Here is an 18,158-nt window from a genome sequence, read left to right on the forward strand (position 1 = left end):
TTCCACCTTTAAAAGGGCAACAAATTTCAATTTGGAGATGAAGAGTTTCAAAACTTGTACTATAGCCGACCCAGACATCAGAAGTAAAAAAACTGTGATGGAATGATGCCGTTTAAGGTAGCAAAAGTAAGAAGGAATGTCACTTTTTGACTGCAGCAAAAAAAAGGAGACAAGGCTACAACAGATGAAGGCAAAGACATGTTCCGTTTGTACCACCTAAAAAGAAATATGCATCTGTTCAGGCCTTCAAAATGAAAACCTTACTAAATTATTTTGGTTATTCTTTTAAACTGTATGCACCTAAAAGATAAAAAAGCAGCTAACCTACTGAATGAAGTGCTTCATTTTAGTAAAGCAATTAATTTAAAATTAAATACACAATAGAACTAGTCCACACTCATTCTTGATGTTTCACACAGACTTTTCTGTGTTAGGTTGTTCCATTTCTGTAATTATAAACATTATAAACACTTTGGCCTTTGTTTCGTAATCAAATCTCACACATGAGGCTCATATAAACTCTATCGGCTACACAGGTACAGTCCAGCCAAATCTATCAGTCCACAGTTAGTATCCTCTTTGATCATATAATGACAGTCTGAATCTCCACCTCCTCTGGGGAGGTGATGACATATTCCTCTTGCTGCTGCACCATCTGTATTCCCTCCTCCACTGCTTCCTCTGTGGTAACCATAGTAACTGTTCCGTCTGCCGTCTCCACGGTGCCCGCCGTGGCCAGTAGCGTGCCGTCACTGATGGCGGAGGCCAGCGTCATGGCCACCTGCTCCGTCAGGCTCTCAGGTGTAGCGATGGTGATGGTGTCACCGCAGTCAGAGATGGATGCGCCCTCCTCGTTCATCGCCACATTGCGCACAATGATCTGGTGGCTGCCTGTGCCGCCGGCGGCATGTGACTGGCTGACGATTCGCTGCACAACTTTCATGATGTGGTTTCCCATCTTGCAGGGAGATGTTTGATATTAAAAAAAAAGGTAGGAGAAGAGTTGTAAGATAATGAAAATACATTTAACAGCTCTTATCAGATCCACACTCTGTAACTGCTATAAATCATGCAGATGGTCTTGTGTGTGTGTGTGTGTGTGTGTGTGTGTGTGTGTGTGTGTGTGTGTGTGTGTGTGTGTGTGTGTATATACTGACCTCATTTTGGCTGTCTTGAATGAGTGTAACCTCTTCCTCCTGCACCTCCTCCTCTGTTTGAGTCTAGGATATGACAGAAGCAGAGCAAATACAATTAATGACAAAAGCTAGTAGTCTGTTACACCAATCATTAATAAAGTGCATTCAATTAGCTTCTTAACAATAACTGGAATACAAAATGAATAAAGGGAAAAATAAGTAATTTCTTATATGTGGTCTAAATCTAGTCATGATATGAACCTCAAAAGAAATAATTAGCACAAAACAATTCTACTTTTTAAAAACATTATTTATGCATGCCGTTTAGGTAAAAGTTTAACTTGATGTGGTAAAACATGTTATGCAAGTCATCTACATAAATCACTGTTAGTTAAGTCCTTCTAGTTTGCACAAAAAAAAAATAAAGAGACTAAACATTTGCAAATGCCTGCAAATTCAGTTGCTGCTCTACAGTTCTACTGCAGCGTTAATCCAAGGGTTTAAAAGTAGCGTTAGCCTTTCCAGCCTTGGTGGACCCACACACGTTTAATTTGTAATAAAAACAACAAAGGGCACTTTTTTTTCTGTGTGTCATAAAATTGTTTCTCTGATATGAATAAGCTAAAAACCATCATTTGGAAACATTAATATGTAAGGGGTAGTGCTGACTTCTAACGAATCTACTGGCCCATCCTGCTTCCAATATTTGGACCATGCAAATAAATTATTTTTGTGTTGGTATTTTGTATTGACTACCGTGCCTGTCAGTCACTCATATATAAAATAATGTAGAACACAACAAATGCTGTTGAAGTAGGCATTTCCATTCCTGTCAATTCAGTGTATGGTTACTCCTCTCTGATGTAACCGCACGTATCCTGCTGTTGATTGCTAATTTAAAAAAAACAACCTCACCATCATTGATTCAGACAGAGGTGCTTAAAAAAAGTTTGATGCCAAAAAAATGCTACTTACGATTTACACCTTGCACCTTGTAGCTGTGATGTAAGGGGAGAAACCACACATTCTCTTAACCCTGCTTCCCTGTGTCTCACCTTGATGATGTACTCCTGTGTGTCTGCCACCACTGAGGAGAATTCCACCAGGACAGCATGAGGATCCTCTGAGTTAATGGCTTCTGTAGCGAGGCTGTCCACCGACGCCTGCTCCTCCGTTATCGCATCCTGCTGCTCACTGGAATCGTCCTTCTGGCATCCTCCTGGTGGAAATCACATGTTATTATGTTTGTCTGTGTCAGTGCTACAAATTTACATCCGTCGTTTTTCCGTCAATCAGACAGACCTTTTGCACGCATATGCCGATTGAGAGTCCCATGCTCAGCAAAGCCTCGCCCGCACTTCGGGCACTTGAAAGGCTTCTCTCCGGTGTGATGGCGGATATGTCGCACCAGAGAGCCTTTCTCCCTGAAGCCTCTCAAGCAGAACTGACACACATAAGGTTTCTCGTCACCATGGGTCCGCTGATGCACCTGCAAGGCATTCTGAGAAAGACAAAGAGATCTGTTAAGAGCCTTTCATTGTGTCTGAGTGATAACTTGGTCAGAAACTAAACGATGAACTCACCTTGGTCTTGTAGCCCTTATTGCATCTGGCACAGCGGTAGGGTCTTTCATCTGAGTGGGCCCTCATGTGCTCACGTACATGCCCGATGGTTTTGTACAGCTTGCCACACTCACCACACTTGTACCTCCTCTCACTGACATGGACTTCCATGTGTTTCTTCAGCAGGTAACCAGTTAGAAACTCCTTATGGCAAAGTGTGCACTTAAAAGGCTTGTAACCTGCATAAAAGAAAGGATTACACAGAGAAGAATGAAAACATTTGTTATGGGCCAACAAAAGGTCCATAAAGTTTCTGAAATTCGAAAGGTAATTTTTTTTTCTAAAACTCGGTCAATCAACAGCTTTATTTTGCTGCTAGCATCATGGAGCTGCTGCAGCTAATGCCCAGAGCTCACATTGCTAAAACGGCAGTTATGGGGGCATAATATAAAGACTGCATTTGTGCCTCTTAACAGACACAAAATGCAATTAAAATGTCTGTGCAACATGAACAGGGCCCTTACATGACAACAACATTTGTTTTCAACTCAGACATTGTTTAAATTCTTATTTCATAGTTATGGACTTACCCATATGGCCCTTGACATGAAAACGGAAGTAATTCAGCCCCTTGAAGGAGCGATTACAGTGTGGACACATGTGCAATTTTAAGGTTGTTTGATCATCACCATCACCTGCTTCCTGCAAAAGAAACGAAAAGCAGACAAGAAGACATTAAAAAAGCTAAAAACTAAAGCTAAAAAAAAAAAAAAAAAAAGACTGCAAATAATCTCTGCTCTCTAATCTCTCCAAGCTCTGCTGAGAACTGGTTCAAATGTTGCCAGAAGTGAATGCTGAATTTAACTGGCAGCAAAGTGTAGAAATCGTGGCAGAAGCACAATATGATCTGATCTCTGCAGCTCAGGAGTATCTCAAGAACAGGGCATGGTAATGATTTAACTGAACTGAACACACAGCTTAAAGTCACTCATATACAAACACTGCAAACAGTAGCTGTCAATCTAAAACTAAGAAAAACTACAAAGTTTTTGTGAGCGACTAAAAAAATTAAGGTTTCAATATTGAGTCATATTTTTAGTTCTCCTTCTATTGGGGTCTGTGATGGGAGCCAGTACTTTTAAGTAATGGTAAGCTAATATTTAAAAAGGACAAACTGAAAACATTGCAGAAAAGGAAAAATAAAATTGTGAAACCAATGTTGACCCTGTTTTCAAAGCACTGCAAAACATCTAACAACACAACGAAATGCAGTAAATGTACTGGGTTGGGCATCGTTTGGATTTTAACAATTCTGATTCCAATTCCGATTCTTCCTTTCGATTCCGGTTCTTATCGATTCCGATTGGTGGAGTTGAAATGAGCCACATGCCTATTTTCACAAATAAGAGGAAAGTTTTTGTTTTGATTCAATGGTGGTTTGCAGTTTTACCGGGCGTAAAACAAAGCCAGACTAGAGCGCCGCTTGCTGTGCTCCAACGCTGCAACACAACAAGCGCCTGGCCGCTACGGAAACCAAAACTTGCACGTTAAATTTGGAGCCGATGATCGGATTTGAAACCAAATCCTCCAAACGATTCCAATAGTCACGATTCCGATGGAATCGTAATTTTTAGAACGATTCCAAGTAGGAATCGGTTCTCGATGCCCAATCCTACTGGTCAATCCAAATTACTCTTTCCTTACCTCTGCCTCCATCTCCACAAACTCTTCTTTAACCTGGATCTCAGTGATACTCTCATCAGCATCAGGGCACTCAGAAACTACTTTATCTATCTCCTCAGTTGCCTGCGAGGTCTCCTGAACCACGGCTTCTTCCGTCCCCAGTGCAATGCCAGAGTTGATAATGGCCTGGCAGATGAGGTTGTTGCCTGCTGCTGCAGCAGCAGCTAGGGCTTCTGCTTGAGATTGCTCTACTACAACCTGGCCAGAGGCAGAGCAACAGAACAACAGAAAAGGTTGGATGAGAGTTACAGGCAAAACGCTATCATACCAAATCCCTACAACTCCACTTTTTCTTTATCATTGCAAAAAATGTACCAAAAAGCATTTTAAGGAAATGAAAGAGTATGTGTTTTGTGTGGGTTATGATTAGTTACAGCAAATACAGGACTTTTAGCTAAATGTGCACCCTTTCTTTACTCACCTGTTGCTCCTGCGTCGTTCCATTCACCTCCATTGTGAAGTGGACCTGATGGAGGACCTCTTGGGAACCAGCCTCTACCACGCTGACAACAGCAGTCTGAGCCTCTACCATCTCCTGATCCTCTGGCTGCTGCTCCACAACCACTACCTCATGCTGCTGCCCAGCCACTGCAGCGTGATCATCTTCAACTCCTGGACAATTCACACAAACCGGTCAGTCTGTCGGTCTGTCTTGGGCACTCTAAATCTATTCCTAAATCTATTGCATTGTCAACTTTTAAAATTCTCAAGTATTTCATCAATCGCTACAGCTCATTTGCTTGGATAGATAAGATTGTGCGAGACCATCGAGCTACCCTCTTCAGCACAGACACACCTAGGGCTGTTCAAAGATTTTCGATACCGGTACCGATACCGTGACTTCGTACCGTTTCCTAAACTATACTTTTTTCAATTCAAATTTTATAAAACGAAAAGAAATTACAACATTACACATTGCGGCGCAAATCTTTTTATTTATTTTTCAGCTCCTGCTACGTGAGCCCTCTCTCTGTGTAACAGAGTTTTCCCGCCTGCCTCTACGACATGTAATGTTACACAGCCAATCACAAACATTATTAGATCTTGGTAGAAGCATGCTGCGTGCTTATTGGTTCTGTGACGCTGATAAGATTCACTCCTTAGGTATTGAAATTGGGTATTGAATGGCGAGGCATTTTTCGATACTCAATACTTTAGAGGCAATTCAATCTGTGCCTAAAAAGTATTGAATTCGGTACCCAGCCCTAGACACACCTGGCACAAGATAACAGCTCCTGCTGTATAAATCTGACCTTTCTGTACTCCATCTTTGCTGACCAAGATCTCCTTGTACTGAACAAAGCGGATCTTTTCTGTGCAGGGTGTGAGGGCCTTAAGGTGTCTGGTGAGGGCACCTGACTCTCTGAAGGACTGGCCACATAGGGTACAGCGATACGGCCGCTCATCTGCAAGAGAACAGGAAGAAAGTAGTGTTATCATCAAAATGTATTAGAGGACATCCATTCAACACAAAAACAGTCCCTGTTTACCGGCTGTACCTGTGTGACGACGGTTGTGACGAATCAGGGAGCCTTTTGTGCGAAATGAGGTCCCGCATAGGTCACATGAGAAGTTCTTCTGGTCACTGTGAGTTTTCAAATGAGTTCTCAAGATGTTGGTCTGTTGGGTGAAAATATAACGTATTAGAGAGACAACACACGCAATAAAGTGTGATAAATACCCTGCCTGGTAACAATTAGAAAATCTCATGTTACTCATCTCAGGTACTAGGAAATAAAACCCACATTTTCTCATGAAAGACACACACACACACACACAAATGATATGTATGACTCACTGTTTTAAATGTCTTGTCACAAAGTTGGCAAATGTAGCGTCCCTCTTGGTTGACTTTGTACACAGGCTTGTCACTGTCAGCATTGTCAGATAAAGATCCTTCAGTCCCATCTGAGTGGTCAGTGACTTTGAGCGAAACGTTTTTCTTCCTGCGACCTCGACCCAATATGCCACTGCTTTCATCTGTTTGATAAACAGACAAAATAACTAATTAGTCTTCCCGCGGATCTGAGATCTAATTTACAGGTTGAAATTATGTCGACTAGTCAATAAATGTATTAAGTCAATCATCAACAACAATCTGCAGCTATTTTTTTGAGTTTACTGCTTCAGTATTATTTAAAGCAAAACTATATGTGCATTTAATACTTTACTTTATCATATATTGGAGTAAACTAAAAATATTTGGTTTTGGACTGATAGTTGGATAAATTAGGCAATTGGAATTAGTCACCCTGTCACCTGCAGGAAATTATAATGGCCCTTTTTTCACGATTTATCGAGATAATAAATAGTAAGTTGCAGTCCTAGTGTTGACCCACCATTAGTGGCCTTCACTGGTTCCTCTGAGGATGCACCTTCAGCTGTTTTCACCTCTGAAGAACTTCCATTGGCTGCAGTAACCTGGCAAAACGTAGATAAACATTTGGTCTACCTCTGCTGTCTATAGTGTTTCCTGCATATAAACCCAGACATCACTGTCCACACCTCTTGATTGGCCTCCTGGCTGCTCGCCTCCCGTGACTCCACACGTTTGCAGTTGTGTTGCAGCTTGTGCTGGATGAAAGCCTCCAGCGTGGAAAACTCGGACTGACAGCGTCCGCACTTGTGCACATCTTCATCTGACAGCACGGATACATACACATTACAGAATGAGACAACTTCATTAAGTATTTGTGCAGCCAGCTACCACCTAGCTGATGTAACGTTAAACCATTCTAAAGACTGCTGACTGGCTGGAGTAAAGCTACAACTAACGCTAGCTAATGTTGTTACTAATGGCAGCTAGCTGCTAGCAACAATTCATGATGGGGGAGTTAGCTAGGCCCAAACACAATATCTGATAAATATTTCAGTCTCGTTTCACCTAGAAAAATAACTAACCTTCGTCTCCCAGTGTTGTCTCAATGGTGATCGTCTCGTTGCCGTTCGTCGTTTGCTCCCTTTCTGTTTCTGCCGTATGATTATTTTCTACATTCATGTCGTTCGAATTCTCCGTCTCTGTCGCAACGCCGCCACAAGGGGGGAAAACATGGCGGATTTACGACCTCGTAGTCATAACAACAAAAGGGCGCGTGCGTGTGTCTTTTCACCCACAGATGGGAGACAACAAGAATCGTGTGAAATATATATTTCAATATGGTCCAAAATCTTTCTGAAATACATTTATATATAGATGGCTTCCATTCATATATATGTGATAGCCTATATAGGCTATATGATTATTAATAATATTTTTTTTTAAAGTCATGCATGTATGTTTTGCTCTCACAGATAAAATATTCTTTAAATATTATCTGCATGTTCAGCTGTATTAATGTAAGATGGATGGTACAGTAATATGGAGACGCTTTCTTAAACATTGGAAATATATCCAACAGAAAAAAGGGACTTCCTGGTTAAATAAAGGTTAAATAAAAACTAAACGTGCAGAAGGATTTGCAACTCCCTTTCTAATTCAAATCATAATATGCAAATAAATAATATTATATTAGACCAAGAAATAAACAGGAGCCCACCCTCCTGAAAACAAAGGAGTTTTGGCAGCAGGTTGAAGGGAGATTAGGGGCCCATGGTGCATTTTTCTCCTTAAATGTCCCCTAAATGTTTAAAGTGACCATGTATTCAATGATGATGACATGTGAAAAAAAAGGTCAGTCCAGGCATTACATTTTACATTCAACACTGCAAAAATCTACATGCAGGGTAACTGCATCAAGAAACAAAGAACTTAAAACTGTACAATGATTCTTGTTCTGCATTCCTTTCTTACTGAATTTTTAAAGAAATATGAAATAATTGAAAAGAAAAAAGAAAACATGTAAAAGAGGGATGCAGTTTACAGAGAGATGCAGTTTAGAAAGAGCAATAATTGGGTGAAGGGGTGTCATCGCATAAAACCGTGACTAAGTTTAATTTGTTTTTATAAAGATAATGTTTTACCTATAATTCCTGTTTATTTCTGATCAGTCTTGACCTCTCTTTTCCCAGTACCTGACATTCCTTCCCCTTTATTTCAGATGAACATGACTCATACCAGCATTTTAAAATTATAACCATGTGGATTCCTCTTCTTATAAACTTACAGTACGTTAAAAAAAACATATACAATACAGATAGACGACATAGCTACATAAAATATGATAGGTAAGCACAGGAAGCTCTGGTTGATAGTGAGGTTTATCCATAGGGTTTATCTCTGCTGGAGTTGAATCAAGAATACCTATTCACGACACAAAAGTAAACAACAAACACTTTACGGCAGTAAATATGGCTTCGCACTTTAGCAGTGTGTTGCAGCTGACAGATCTCGATGATTTTATCACACCCTCTCAGGTAGTTGAGCTATTCTAACATGTTATAACATCGGGTTTATTTTAAAAAGACATAGGTAACGCTAATAATTCACTTTCCTTATAAAAGCAGACGATAGCGAAAACGTACCGACATAGCATTCGTGGTAACTGTTAGCTAACAGGGGTCTTCGTCAATGCTACAAACCGGCTGTGTAAGAGAACAACTAAAAAATAACCACAACCATGAAACCCGCTTGACAAAGTGTATGATAATGCACTACTAACTAATTGGTTTAACTGTTACTGATCGTAAACCCCGCTAATGTTAAAAACATAAAATGCCTGCTAAGTAGTTAGCTTGCTGCTAATGTTAGCAATGATGTAACTACGGTGAAATAGTAGTGTTGGTTGATAACTTGGTTTTAGTGGATATAGATATTAAGTTATACTTTCACTCAATAGGCAATACGTTACTGCAGCTTGAGTTATTGCCCAACTTGACTAACTAACTGAAAGTCCTTGAAAAACTGTAGACCTGGTATATGTCACTTTATATTATTTAGAATGATCACCTGCGATTTGACGTTATGCAGAATGGTGTGGCACTGAGTGACACTGATCATTTGCGTTTTGAACTCTCATTTCTTACCTGTCGCGATGAATTTAATAATTTCTTGTGATCTGTGTGAATGAAATGACTGTTGAATCAGTCTATAAAGGTTGGTCTATCTAAAACCCGAGTGTTGACTTTTTTTTTTGTCTGGTATTTTATTTCGTTACCTACTTATTTATTCTCTTAGTTATTCTTACCCAGTTCTGTCAGGTACTTGTGGGTGTTGTTATACATTGCTGTGTTTATGTTGTGCATAAAGTTCATTAAAAAAAATGAACACAAAGTAGGTTTGGTTTACATGTGTGGTTTCTGTTGCAGGAATGTGTCAAACCTATTAAAATAGAGAAGAAACAAGGTAAATCTTTGGCCAAGATTCAAATAGAAGATGATGGCAGTTACGTCCAAGTCAACCAGGTGGGCTTTAAGGCTTAATCAAAACCTGCGTGTTAAATAAAATTGAAGTATTGCACCACTATTTACCCTGAAGGTATTCGCCTCTTGTGTTTGCAGGATGGTGGGAAGCAGAAGCTTGAGAAAGCAAAGATCTCGCTGAATGACTGTTTGGCCTGCAGTGGCTGTGTCACCTCAGCTGAGAGCGTCCTCATCACGCTGCAGAGCCACGAGGAGCTCTTAAAAGTGCTGCGCAACAACAAGGTAGAGATGGATGTATGTGTTTGAATGCTTGTGTAGTATGGTGTCTGGTTATTATTGCCTTTGCAGCCTTTTGAATGTGATAGTAATATTTTTGAGTGTCACTGTATGCATCATTTGGACTCCCTCCACAGGAAAACGCGACGGAGCAGAAGGTGGTGGTGGTGTCGGTGTCACCGCAGTCCAGAGCCTCCCTTGCAGCATACTTTGACCTCAGCAGTAGTGAGACAGGCAGGAGGCTCACATCCTTCTTTAAAGGCCTTGGTGAGTGCAAAATATAACTTTTTTTCTGTTCTATGTAAGTCAAACAGCACAAAGTAAAACAGGAAATGAAAATAATGCAGACAAAGTCACTTCTGAAGATTATTATCATTATGGCAGGGGTTCATCATGTGTTTGAAACAAGCTTTAGTCGGACCTTTAGCCTGCTGGAGAGCCAGAGAGAGTTCGTGGAGCGTTTCCAGAGGAAGGAGCAGGACAGCAACAGACTTCCCATGCTGACATCGGCCTGTCCAGGTATTCCACTACAAACCCTGTATGTTTTAAGGTTGGAGCATCCTGCCATGCTGGCCTTTGTTGCGTGTCAATCTCATTTGTCATATTTGTGGTGGACCACGTAACTTATATTTAATGAAAGGCAAGAGGCGTCAGCGTCGTTCACTGTTGTGTAATAATACTTACATTTCTTATTATTTCAGTGCTTGCTCAAATACCTCTCCCATTTTGTGTGTGTGTGTGTATGTGTGTGTGTGCGTGTGTGTGCGTGCGTGTGTGTGTGTGTGTGCGTGTGTGTGTGTGTGTGTGTGTGTGTGTGTGTGTGTGTGTGTGTGTGTGTTGCTCAGGTTGGATTTGCTATGCAGAGAAGACCCATGGCGAGTTCATTCTTCCATACATTAGTACCACTCGCTCCCCCCAGGCGATGATGGGCTCTCTGGTTAAAGGCTATTTTGCTGAACAACAGGTACCGGACACATCAGAGATTGCAGTCAAACAGTGTGCTCCACCTCATGGAGGTTAAAGTGACTTTGACACTTATTATTATATATATATTACTTAGAATAATGAGTTGCCATTGAGCTGTGTATTGTGTGTGTTGTTAGGGGCTAAGTCCACAGCAGATCTACCATGTGGCAGTTATGCCCTGCTTTGACAAGAAACTTGAGGCCTCAAGGTCAGACTTCTACCTGGAAAAAGACGAGACTCGAGAAGTGGACTGTGTCATCACATCTGGTACAGGAACTACTCTTATGATGCTTTTTTTTGGTCTATATGAATGTGGAGTATCTTCTCTTTTATACTTTTCTCATGTCTCGTGTATAGGAGAGGTTCAGAAAATGCTGGAGGAGAAAAATGTGTCTCTTAATGATGTGGAACCTGCACCCCTAGATACATTGTAAGTGCTGTGACATTTTGTTTTTGTTATCCATAGCATGACTTTCCAGAAGAATAAATGAACTCACACACTACATATTATTCCAGGTTCAGCAGTGTGAGTGGGGGTGAGTTCCTGAGCCATGCCGGAAGCGGGTCAGGGGGTTACCTCCATCATGTCTTCACCTATGCTGCTAAGCAGCTGTTTGGAGAGGAGGTGAAGGATCTCACATACAAGATCCTCAGGTGAGTCTGTCTCAACAACTTTAAGAAGCCTGCTTAGTGGTGTTTGTGGAGGCTCATTATGTCTGGAACAGTCCGACTTAAATTCAGTATGAATAAAGAGCTGTTCCAGTTCAATGATCCCAAAATGCTTGTCGATAATGCTTAATTATAATGTCACTCAACCAGGAGTCTAGCGTATTGATGTTGTTTTAGAGACTTCACATGTGCAGATCGAAGTATACCAGCTTACTGCCAAACCCTGTTTTGCTAACTTAACCCCTCTGCCACAGGAATAACGACTTCCAGGAAGTGACTCTAGAGAAAGACGGAGTAGTCCTGTTGAACTTTGCTTCCACATACGGCTTCCGCAACATCCAGAACCTGGTGCAGAAACTTAAGAGGGGGAAGTCGCCTTACCACTTTGTGGAAGTTATGGCCTGTCCATCAGGTAAAGTGACACATGCAGATGTGAACTCTTCCTTAATGTGAACCATTGTGCTTTTGCTCGATTGGTACAGCATATATTTGCCACACCAGAAAGAATTTACTACTACCATGTGCTTCAACTGGCCTCACGTGTCATAAATGACATGCTTGTTACATATATTTTATATATATATATATATATATATATATATATATATATATATATGTGTGTATATGTATATATATATATATATATATATATATATATATATATATATATATATATATATATATGTGTGTGTATATGTATATATATATATGTGTATATATATATATATATATATATATATATATATATATATATATATATATATATATATATATATGTGTATATGTATATATATATATATATATATATATATATATATATATATATATGTGCACATGGAAGCTATTAAATGCAGTGGTCAGTCACATCTGTGGAAATAGACAGGCAATTTAAATACATGCATTGAGTTATCAGATGGATAACTGATGAGCAAAACTTGCAGAGTAGTCTCACCAGCACTGCTTTACTAATTTGATATGTGCCGATGTTTGCAAGAAAATTAAAACAATAAACCCAGCATGTTCCCCTAACCTTTTGTTATTATGCAGGCTGTCTAAATGGTGGTGGACAGGTGAAGCCCAAACCTGGTCAGAGCCCAAAGGAGCTTCTCCAGAAGGTTGAGGAGCTCTACAAGGCAGAGCGCCCCCTATCGCCAGAAGATGACACCCGTGTGGCCGAGCTGTACCAGTCCTGGCTCCACAGTGTAGGGGAGGAGAGAGCCAAAGAGCTGCTGCACACACACTACCACCCTGTGGAGAAGATGAAAAACGGACTCATTATGAAGTGGTGAAGAAAGCTTTTGCTACAATCCATGATTAGCAGATAATTTTTCAGCAAACACTGACTACAGAACCGTCCAAATATAACTGACTATTTCTGTCTCTCTTCAGGGTTATGGGCAAAGTCAAATATAAGCTGTTTTGATGTATGCCAATAACCTGTTAAACCACTTCTCTCCTCATCTAAAAACGGTGTGCCTGGCAAAGTGGAAGACAATGGGCGTAGATAATAGACACAATGTTGAAGCCAAATTATTTATTTGGTCTGATTATTTGCCATTACAGTTTACTGCTGGTTGTCCTTTCAAGTGTAGAGTAAATCATTCATTTGTTTGGGACCTGTTACACTTGAAAACAGCTGAAATAACACAAAGCAAAATATAATCATTCCTTATTTAACTCATGATTGATTATATATATATATATATTGAAAAATAAAAACTTTATTTAATTCTAGCCATTTGTTTTGCAAATATTATTTTTTGGGCTTTTCCGCCTTTAATTGATAGGACAGCTAGGTGAGAAAGGGGAGGAAGACATGCAGGAAATCGTCACAGGTCGGATTCGAACCCTGGACCTCTGCGTCAAGGCATAAGCTTCTCAGTATATGTGCATGTACTCTACCCACTGATCCAACCTGGGCACTTGCAAGTTCTTTTTAAAAGATCTCCAACAGAATAATGTTTCAGACATATCTTTTATTGAATAATCTTGACTCTGACTCTATTTTAGGCTCTTGCAAAATGAGGATTTACTCACTTTGGGAAGCAATAATTTACATTTCATAATGATATACACTGCATGTTTCTTCTAACCTTGTACAATGTATGAGTGCAACATATCATACTACTGTTCCAAAGGTATGTGTATGTGCAGTCTAAATTTACTTAAATTGTATTTTTACAGTAAATCAATTGTGTCCAACTGCAAACGCAAGAAAGAGAGCAATTGTACAGTATATATACAGTATGTCCAAACTGAAATTAGTAAAAAAAAAAGTAAAGTAAAATGCACTGGCAGTAACAAGGTTACCAGACAAAATAAGTGCATATCAAGAAAATTAAACATTCAAATACAAATAAGTTATAAAGAAATAAAGCGTAGTTTTCTCCCAAAATCAGTTATTTAAAGCAATAAATACACAAAACACAGTATCTATTTTTTGAAAGGAAACTGGTATTAGCAGACGTTACCTGGTGCAGTTAGTTTGTGCGTAACAGACTGGGAGACCAGCCCTTCGTTAATTTAGCTTGTAGGAATATTCAATGAAAGCAGCTTTACACTGGCTTCTTTGTGCAGTCATTGTTTCATTATTACTAAAACAACACACACATTAGGGTCAACCAGGTTCCCAGCAGTATACATTGGTTACATTGAGGGTTAGAGCAACAAATAACACACACTACAGAGTTGTGTCTTGCTGCAGTCAGTCATTCAGACTATCTCTCCTTGATAGTTGAGTATGTTCAGATCTCTGAAACTGGATCTCAGGGTCTGAGAAGCCCCCACTCCAAAGCCAACATGGCATGGGGAGGAAGTCTCTGCTTGGGCTTCTTAAATGTGTCCCTCTCCTTCCGCAGGACCCTCAGCACCTCTATTGGGTCTGTCTTTCCAGTGAACTTTTGTACTCCTTCCTCTCTACAGTAAAGGAAGAGGATAAGAAAGAAACATCAACAACTGAGACAAAGTATAACACAAAATTGTGGCAGGAAATGTCCAGATTTAAAAACCACTGATTAATCTGGATCTTGTTTTACCAACGTATGCTGTGTACTAAAACTACGAGAAGCACCAAAACAAGTGCAAAGATAAACTACATCCATGCCAAAACAAGAAAGTCTAAATCATTTTTTTTCCAAATTGGTTGAAAAACTCGAAATTAAATTATTAAAATGGCTGGAGACATGTATACACCAGGTAGATCCTTTCATACATGCTGTATATAAATATTCAAACTCACGAGAGGCGAAGAAAAGGGTTGTACTCAAACTCCTCCATTAGGGTAGACGGCACTGTGGGTTTGTCATCATCATCTCTCGCCTGCGAAAACAAAAACTGTCAGGCAACGCAGCAAAATAAATATTTCTCAATTTATATTCAAAGGATAAGACTGGCAATATTTTAGTTTTTGTCCAATGCCATGAAAAGGCCATAACCAGCAATGATTGCTGGTTATGTTAAGCTTATTTCACTGTTCTATAGTCTTCCATTGTTGTGCAACTATTGAAAACACTTCAATGAGCCAACTTCATTACCTTTAACGTGAACTGTAGTTTATCTTTGATTCAATCACACAAACACCGTTCTGTTGCCGGAAATACTCACTAAAAAACTGTATATGTAAATATGTTTCATTCCACGGCTGAAAATAGCCCCCAGCAAATGCACTATTTACTCATTTTTGGGTATTGTTGCAAAGAACTACAGTGCCCAGCTGTTTAAGGAAATTATTTAATATACTATATACTGTAAAAAATTAAGAGTCTATATTCTAACCCATTTTTAAAGATTTACGTCGGAATCAGTGGGCTTGGGGCTGAAATGGGAGAGTAAAGTATTATGAGACGGACTAAGCGCTTTTAAGGTTTTTTGTCTTTTGTTGACAATAAAAAAAATAGAGAATATGAGCTTTATTCTTTTAAGCAGTTTTCATTGAATTGCTCACCCTGGCCCAGCTCAGCATCTCTTTAACCTTTTCATTCTCTGGCTCCACCAGCATGGCAAATTTCAGGTTCTTAATGGTGTACTCGTGTCCACAGAACACCTTCTACAGATGAACAAAGAATGATTTAAAGGCAGGATTTCTGATTAACTCACACACATAGCAGTAGAGTTTGAGTATCTTGGTCATTCTGGGCTTCTGGCCATTTTTTTTTAGATGTTTTCTACTATGTAGGCAGAAAAGAGAGCCAGGCTGCACTCAATCACCTCATTGTATGTGTGTTTGTTCATCACTGTGACGCAGTCTTACACCAGCTCTTATCTGAGGTCATGTTAGCTGCCGTTAACCCTGTGAGGGCTGCACACAACCACGACAAAAATCTCTTATTTCCACTAACCGTGTCTTGAGGTAGGGAGCCCAGCACCTTGGTGAGATTGTGGTACATCTGTTCTGCCGTGCCCTCAAGAAACCGCCCGCATCCACCGATAAACAATGTATCCCCTAACAACCAAAAGAAAGGACAAGCGGAGGCAGAGGAGAGTGGTCAGTCCCTGTCATCCCACACAATAAGAACAATGGACATCGTACTGGTCAACAAGGATTCATATCTCTAGCCACTCAAAATGAAGCTATTATATTTACAATTGATACCACATGACATGTGCTGTACAGGTATAAGCTGTGTTCAGAAATGTACTTCACAGGTTTCAACTGGTTCCCCAGCTCTTTATGTTTACAAAGACCTGTGAACACAGCAGGGGCGTCAGTGCACTCATCCTCCCAAACAAAGTAGCACATGTGCCCAGAGGTATGGCAGGGAGTGAATAGGCACCTCACATTGATGGAGTTAAACTGCAAATAGAGAAAACAAAATATCAAAAGACAACATGGCAGAGACCCAAAAAAACCCCAGTATTTTTGTATAATGTTGAAAATGGAAACTGGAGACATTTTACTGTTAGTTTTGGGCACCTTGAGTTCTTGGGCGTCGGTGACTTTATCCGTCAGACCCCCGATCCGATCGTCTCCCCCATACACCCTCAGCCCGGGAACCTCCTTCAACAGAGCCTCATTCCCCCGAGCATGGTCCCTGATCAGTAAAAACAGGTTGGTTAATTATTATTAGTGATTTGTTTGGGTGTTCTGGTATTACTGATTTACTTTATTAAGGCAAGGCTACCGCCATCTTGTACCAAACCAGTGGTCTTACCAGTGATGGTGTGTGGTGAGGACAGCTGTCAGAGACAAGCCCTCTCTCTTCACTATTTCTAGCAGCTTTAAAAATACAGTATATGTATGTAACTTTTAGTCAACTGACAGGAAAAAAATCTAACATTTATATTATTGTCAGTACATATACTTATTTGGTCTTCGTTTTCGTGTTCTCTCCAATTTGTGTCGCTATATTATGCTTACAGTATGTATTTGTTTGATTCTTCAGAATCAAATTTTATTTTATTTTTTGTTTTGTTTTTATGATCTCACTAATCCATTTTGATTAATGTATTATATTTTATTGTTGTGTTAGTTGTGCAAACAAGGCCAGAAAATGACACATTTTTAATGTTCATCACATGGACCAAAACAGGAGTATCTGTCTCTCACCCGGTGTGGTACAGCAGGGTCCACAGCTATGGCCTGTTTACTCTGCTCCTCAATCACCAGGTACATGTAGTTGTCCTCCAGTATGGAGATCACCTTTACCTTCATGGCACCGTTAAACGCATGCGCACCACAGTGAACAGTGACTTCAGAAAGAGTTTTATTAGTCAACATTATCATCCAACTATCAATATGCACCAGTTTTTAATTTATCACTGATATTGTTAGCTAATAAAAGCATGCAACTGTGTTCAGACTTCTGTTAGCAGGACCAGCATTAAAACTATCTCTGGCTCTGGTGATGTGTCATAAAACTGAACATTTTCTACAGCTTGAACATCAATGGCAAATTAAACAACATAAGTCAATAAATGAACCTCAGTTACCTCAGTGTATCTGATATCGATTAGAGGTTGTTGTATCCTTGCCCGACTGTTATGGTATGCAAGTTATTATTCTACATCTCTGAATTCAGACCAGAGAATGCCATTGACATATATATAGGAGAATGCCCGTAGATTCAGACTGTGAAGTTCTCGCGACATCATCGAGACATCTTGTCAAATCCAAGACATTTTAATCGAGCCGGAAACATTCAACAATGTTTTTCCATCTTGGAATTTTTGAAATTATTGTTGTAAAGGAAATTTGGTCTGAATGATTTTTCAAATATATATATATATATATATATATAATATATATATATATATATAATATATACATATATACACACACACACATACATATATATACACACACACATACATACACACACACTTGTTCTGCTCAGTATTTTTAGACTTGCTTGAAAATAAAAACCATTTAAAAAAAAATCTGATTTCCAAATTATAAAGATTTAAATCTGAAAGTAAAATACTTTAATGGAATTGAACAGTTAAGTACAAATTTGATTGTTATATAAAACATACGATCATCATATAAAATGTGATGCAGTTTATAAACTAC

At 39.5% G+C, this 18,158-nt stretch overlaps 3 protein-coding genes across 5 annotated transcripts; 1 reads left to right on the forward strand and 2 right to left on the reverse strand.

The window, feature by feature from the left end:
- Positions 1-7: 7 nt before the first annotated feature.
- Positions 8-7,523, reverse strand: e4f1 (E4F transcription factor 1). Its single transcript, XM_031312484.2, has 14 exons — positions 7,343-7,523; positions 6,947-7,080; positions 6,781-6,862; positions 6,240-6,421; positions 5,941-6,061; positions 5,695-5,847; positions 4,863-5,053; positions 4,403-4,639; positions 3,289-3,400; positions 2,720-2,937; positions 2,439-2,637; positions 2,192-2,355; positions 1,158-1,220; positions 8-958 (listed from the first exon to the last, which is right to left on the reverse strand). The coding sequence occupies exons 1-14, from the start codon at positions 7,437-7,439 to the stop codon at positions 584-586; spliced, it is 2,328 nt and encodes a 775-aa protein (XP_031168344.1). The 5' UTR covers positions 7,440-7,523; the 3' UTR covers positions 8-583.
- Positions 7,524-8,692: 1,169 nt separating this feature from the next.
- narfl (nuclear prelamin A recognition factor-like) lies at positions 8,693-13,384 on the forward strand. Its single transcript, XM_031312887.2, has 11 exons — positions 8,693-8,794; positions 9,686-9,781; positions 9,878-10,021; positions 10,153-10,282; positions 10,400-10,534; positions 10,861-10,979; positions 11,119-11,248; positions 11,339-11,411; positions 11,498-11,635; positions 11,905-12,062; positions 12,698-13,384. Exons 1-11 carry the CDS (start codon positions 8,729-8,731, stop codon positions 12,937-12,939), a joined length of 1,431 nt encoding a protein of 476 aa, XP_031168747.1. The 5' UTR covers positions 8,693-8,728; the 3' UTR covers positions 12,940-13,384.
- Positions 13,385-13,573: 189 nt separating this feature from the next.
- LOC116059677 (hydroxyacylglutathione hydrolase-like protein) lies at positions 13,574-17,687 on the reverse strand. Of its 3 annotated transcripts, XM_031312917.2 has the most exons (9): positions 17,579-17,687; positions 17,196-17,334; positions 16,801-16,865; positions 16,563-16,680; positions 16,334-16,442; positions 15,988-16,091; positions 15,594-15,695; positions 14,889-14,968; positions 13,574-14,566 (listed from the first exon to the last, which is right to left on the reverse strand). In XM_031312917.2, the coding sequence occupies exons 2-9, from the start codon at positions 17,298-17,300 to the stop codon at positions 14,416-14,418; spliced, it is 834 nt and encodes a 277-aa protein (XP_031168777.1). In that variant the 5' UTR covers positions 17,301-17,334; positions 17,579-17,687; the 3' UTR covers positions 13,574-14,415. The 3 variants fall into 3 exon arrangements, with proteins under 3 accessions (XP_031168777.1, XP_035852885.1, XP_035852886.1); XM_035996992.1 differs by lacking the exon at positions 17,579-17,687 and having other exon boundaries at positions 17,196-17,572; XM_035996993.1 differs by lacking the exons at positions 15,594-15,695; positions 17,579-17,687 and having other exon boundaries at positions 17,196-17,572.
- Between the last annotated feature and the right edge of the window lie 471 nt (positions 17,688-18,158).

The sequence above is a fragment of the Sander lucioperca genome, chromosome 21, assembly GCF_008315115.2.
Source record: "Sander lucioperca isolate FBNREF2018 chromosome 21, SLUC_FBN_1.2, whole genome shotgun sequence".
Lineage (NCBI taxonomy): Eukaryota > Metazoa > Chordata > Actinopteri > Perciformes > Percidae > Sander > Sander lucioperca.